The 3,860-nt window shown below is 46.8% G+C and overlaps 1 protein-coding gene across 1 annotated transcript in view; it reads right to left on the reverse strand.

Annotated features, from left to right (window-relative positions):
• The window catches only part of T265_06673 (hypothetical protein), a gene marked incomplete at both ends in the record, with an annotated part of 29,959 nt that overhangs the window by 22,479 nt on the left and 3,620 nt on the right, over positions 1-3,860 (reverse strand). The window contains one exon of the mRNA XM_009171998.1: positions 726-1,074. Coding sequence (XP_009170262.1) covers positions 726-1,074 — 349 coding nt within the window. The remainder of the gene's footprint in view (positions 1-725; positions 1,075-3,860) is intronic.

Genomic DNA, 3,860 nt, shown 5'->3' on the forward strand with positions numbered 1-3,860 from the left:
GAGTGACGCGTAATACCAGAACCTCCGGGTAGGCAAAACAAAGTCGGAGCTGGGTTTCTAAACGGTACTATTAGGGTAAGAGAAATTCACAATTTGTGCAAACCTCGACAGTAGATACGCGTCCAAAACAAACAGTCAGCTTGGACTTCAAATGTGCAAACCAAGGAAGCAAACACGCTCCAACGTGCGAGAGTCACACGTGCAAAGTCAGATACAAATGGCCGGATGACCTCAAGGCCAAGTGGGTGAAGTGGTAAGGACAAACAAAAGTCAGTTCATATACACACACTAATCACAAAAGTGGAGCAGGAGTTACAAATGCGGACATAATAAACGTGGGGAAATTCATTGTCAACATAACGGATGATGCAGTCTCTTTCATCTAGATGGCGCTCTACAGAGTTAGTCGTAGTTTTCAGACATCGGCTCACGGCTGTCGAGTAGTTCCTCCGTGGACCCGAAAACGCGGACGCACTCAGACTTACGGGACACAGTTTGCTGGGACTCTGTGCTTCGGTCCAGGTCAACATCATAAGATGCCCTCTTTGCGGACCGAGTAGCAAGCACACCTCTGCGTTTTCTGGATGGGCCCGGAGCTAAATACCAAAAGCAATTTATGTTCATGTGGACTCACATTTGAGAAAGCCTGAAGAGCACCACCACACCGTGGGCAAGGTTTACCGTCAAAACAGTCGGCGTGATATGACACGCGATCCGTTGCTCACCAGCGGTCACTGGTAGTAGTCGGCCAGTCACAGAGCACACAAAACCCCAAGTCAGTGTTTCCAGTTCGCCATCTTGTTTGAGGTACAGTATCCTCGACCACCAACCGCAGGTCATCGTTTGCAGACTTTGAGGCTTGACGCCGCAGGATTTGTCCCTGAACAACCAACCGCTTAAAGATGGCGGTGGCCCTCCTGGGTTCCAGCCTCTGAAGCATATCCATCACCCGATTCAGTTGTTTAGGAAGGCCACCGAAAGCTGTCGGTGGTGGTTTGTGTACACGTGTAAGGGGTACACGTTTTTCCGGTAGGTTGTAATCCGACAGCCATCGTTGGTGGATTGGAAAGCAAGCTAAGAAAAAGCCAACGATGAATACTTCTTATTGCTCGGAACGGACTGATCTGGAAATACAGAGAACATGTTAACGCAGGGGAGCCACATCTCTTGGTAGAAAGGGCGTGTGCATTCTCCACTACAGGTGTCGACAGTCTGGGAGCAGCTGGGTGTTTGCACCACAAACTATAAATAGCTCAACCTCACCTTGCTTGTTCCAACGCCTTCATACGGCAGCCGCGGCGGTCGGGGACCTAACTGCCTCAAAACGAGAGAGCATGCATATGTCGTAATTCGGAAGACTACGTTCAGAACCTAGGCGTCACCCTCCAGGATTTGCCGCCTATCGCATTGGTACGACGTATGCATCTCGAACTCCTGCGTGTGCCGCTCAGGGTGCCGGGATACCTTTTGAATTGCATTCTCCTATGTGTCGGAGTGGTGCACCTGATCTTCAAGGCGACCGTTCGCATTCTCCAATTAGTTGTTGGTCACATTACCAAAGTGAACCATTCCGGACTGTGCGTGTATGGCTCATTTTCGGTTGATGTACGGCCAGCGAGCAGTAAAATAGGAAAGAACTCGAGGATTGTTTCGGCGCAGAAGCTCTAGGTCTTGTCCGAATCTGTGTGCTTGTAATACGATGAACATAAAACCTACTGTACAGCACTGTCTAGGTGAGCCATGCGGTGAAATATGTGCCGGCTATATGCAGAATGTGTCTATGAACAAAAATATATGGATATTAAATGATACACACCTGCTTTCTGATGGCTTTGCGGACATGAAAGTAGCAAAGCACAACGTCACAGCCGAACACGACTCTTGCCGCACGCATTTGCGCCGCCAACTTGTCCATTACGAAGGTCTTAAGCCAGACAGTTTACACATGGGAGCAAACTGCTCGCTGTCTTCGAACGCATACATAACCGGACGTCCGGTTCCCATGCCGTCCGTTATCAAAAAGGCGTACAGTTTTTATCTAAATGCCGAATACTATATGCTTTGAAAAACTTACCCAAGGCGGTTTGTTGCATGCGTTCCGTCTACAATTACTACATCTGGAAAGCGCCGGAATAACACTATCTGCTGCCATCGGGAGAAACATACGTGGCTATGGTTACCTTCCCCTGCCTGACACACAAGGACGCGTCCGGTCTCCCAAGAGACTGAAGGCATATCATCTGCCATATTAGAACCCAACTATGCGGCACCTGCGCAACATAGCCGGTCGACACTTCGGCGGTAGTTGTGTACATCCTTAGCTGTAAGAATCTTTCCGAATTCATCCGCCACAAACTGCCGCACCTCGGATGACGGCGGTCCGCAATTCAGCAGGGACTTGCGTGTGCCCAAATCCTCTTCGGTTAGGCGTCGATAAACTGGAAGCCGATCGCGCAGAAACTTTGACAGTTTGTGGTTGTGTTCCAGAATGTAAGGGGTCACTGCCGGTTGGTTCCTTTGCCTCCGTAGAAAAAACCGCGCTAGACAGACGGTGCTTCGCGTACTTTTTTATTACAAAAACCGCTCGGCTTACTAGATTCTTCAGATTCCACGGCTTTCCGTTGGTCTTGGAGGGCGCCTGCTGCATTTGTAGTACACCCATTCGTAACGCAAAATGGAGTTGGTGCTTCGATTACTGGATGAACGCACAAATACCACAAAGTTATACTTCATTTATTCATTTGAGGTATTCTCAAAGGACGTGAAGGATGAAAAGGTTACGCTAACAAATTTCTCAACAAAAGCCACTTCCGAAGCAATAGCACACGAAGTTCAAAGCCGCATGTGCGCCAGTAATTTTCAAAAGAGATCCATCAAAACAAATCGCAAAAAATGACGACAGATGAGAGAGATATTTAGATTGAACATATATGCAAAGAAGTGCAACATTTTGACGTTAAAGTTTTTATTTCAGCCGCAGAGTGTTTGCAGAAAAATGCATTGTGCGTCGAGGGGTCAGTGTCCAAAAGCAAGTCACTTCAAAACTGAAAGGCGCGTCAGAAATCGCAACTAGAACGAACGTCGTAGATGCTAAAAAAATATGATGCAGGGAATAGTCCAGTTGGGTTTCAGAACGGATGCCAATAGCTGCTACGTTTTACCGCAAATGTTCACCTTTCACCCATTGCAGTTTTCGAGAAAGTTGCACGCGCGATTTGGGAATCGACTCAACCCCACCAATATTGTAATCACCGAAATCCCACCCTGAGGTATGAAGTAACTTACGTCGTTGTCACCGCAACGCACAGTTCCGTGTTGCACCTGTAGTGGTCTGGCTATCAAATAATTTAGTTTACCAGGAGTGTGGCAAAGAAATAAAAATAAGATAAGTAGGTTGAGCATACAAAAATAAAGAGGTCAGATGGAACAGACACACCAACAATTGTTCTCTTTAAAATAGTTCGTCGTTGGCCCAGGTCAGCGAATGAACAATGATCCAATTATGTTGGTCCAGAGGTCTTCTTCTGAACGGTTCCCACATATAATAGATTCCGAAGATATCTGAAATGTTTTGGTATCAGAGTTAGTACATGAGACTCGCGAAAGGCCGCTGCAAGCGCGAGCGATATCAGAAGAGAGAGTCGAAGCACGTGACCACGCTTGTATTATGTGAAATTTTACAAGTGCGCGTTTTTTGTGGTTTTTCGTATTCAAAAAAAAAACGATTATGCAATTGATGAAATACGTAGTGTTATAATGGAAGTAAAATAAAGGTACAAAACGCCACACTACTCCCCCACTAGAGCGTTGACTGTGAAAAGGGAAAACGCTCGAATAAATAAAGTAACGAATCACAAGTT

The sequence above is a fragment of the Opisthorchis viverrini genome, assembly GCF_000715545.1.
Source record: "Opisthorchis viverrini unplaced genomic scaffold opera_v5_141, whole genome shotgun sequence".
Lineage (NCBI taxonomy): Eukaryota > Metazoa > Platyhelminthes > Trematoda > Opisthorchiida > Opisthorchiidae > Opisthorchis > Opisthorchis viverrini.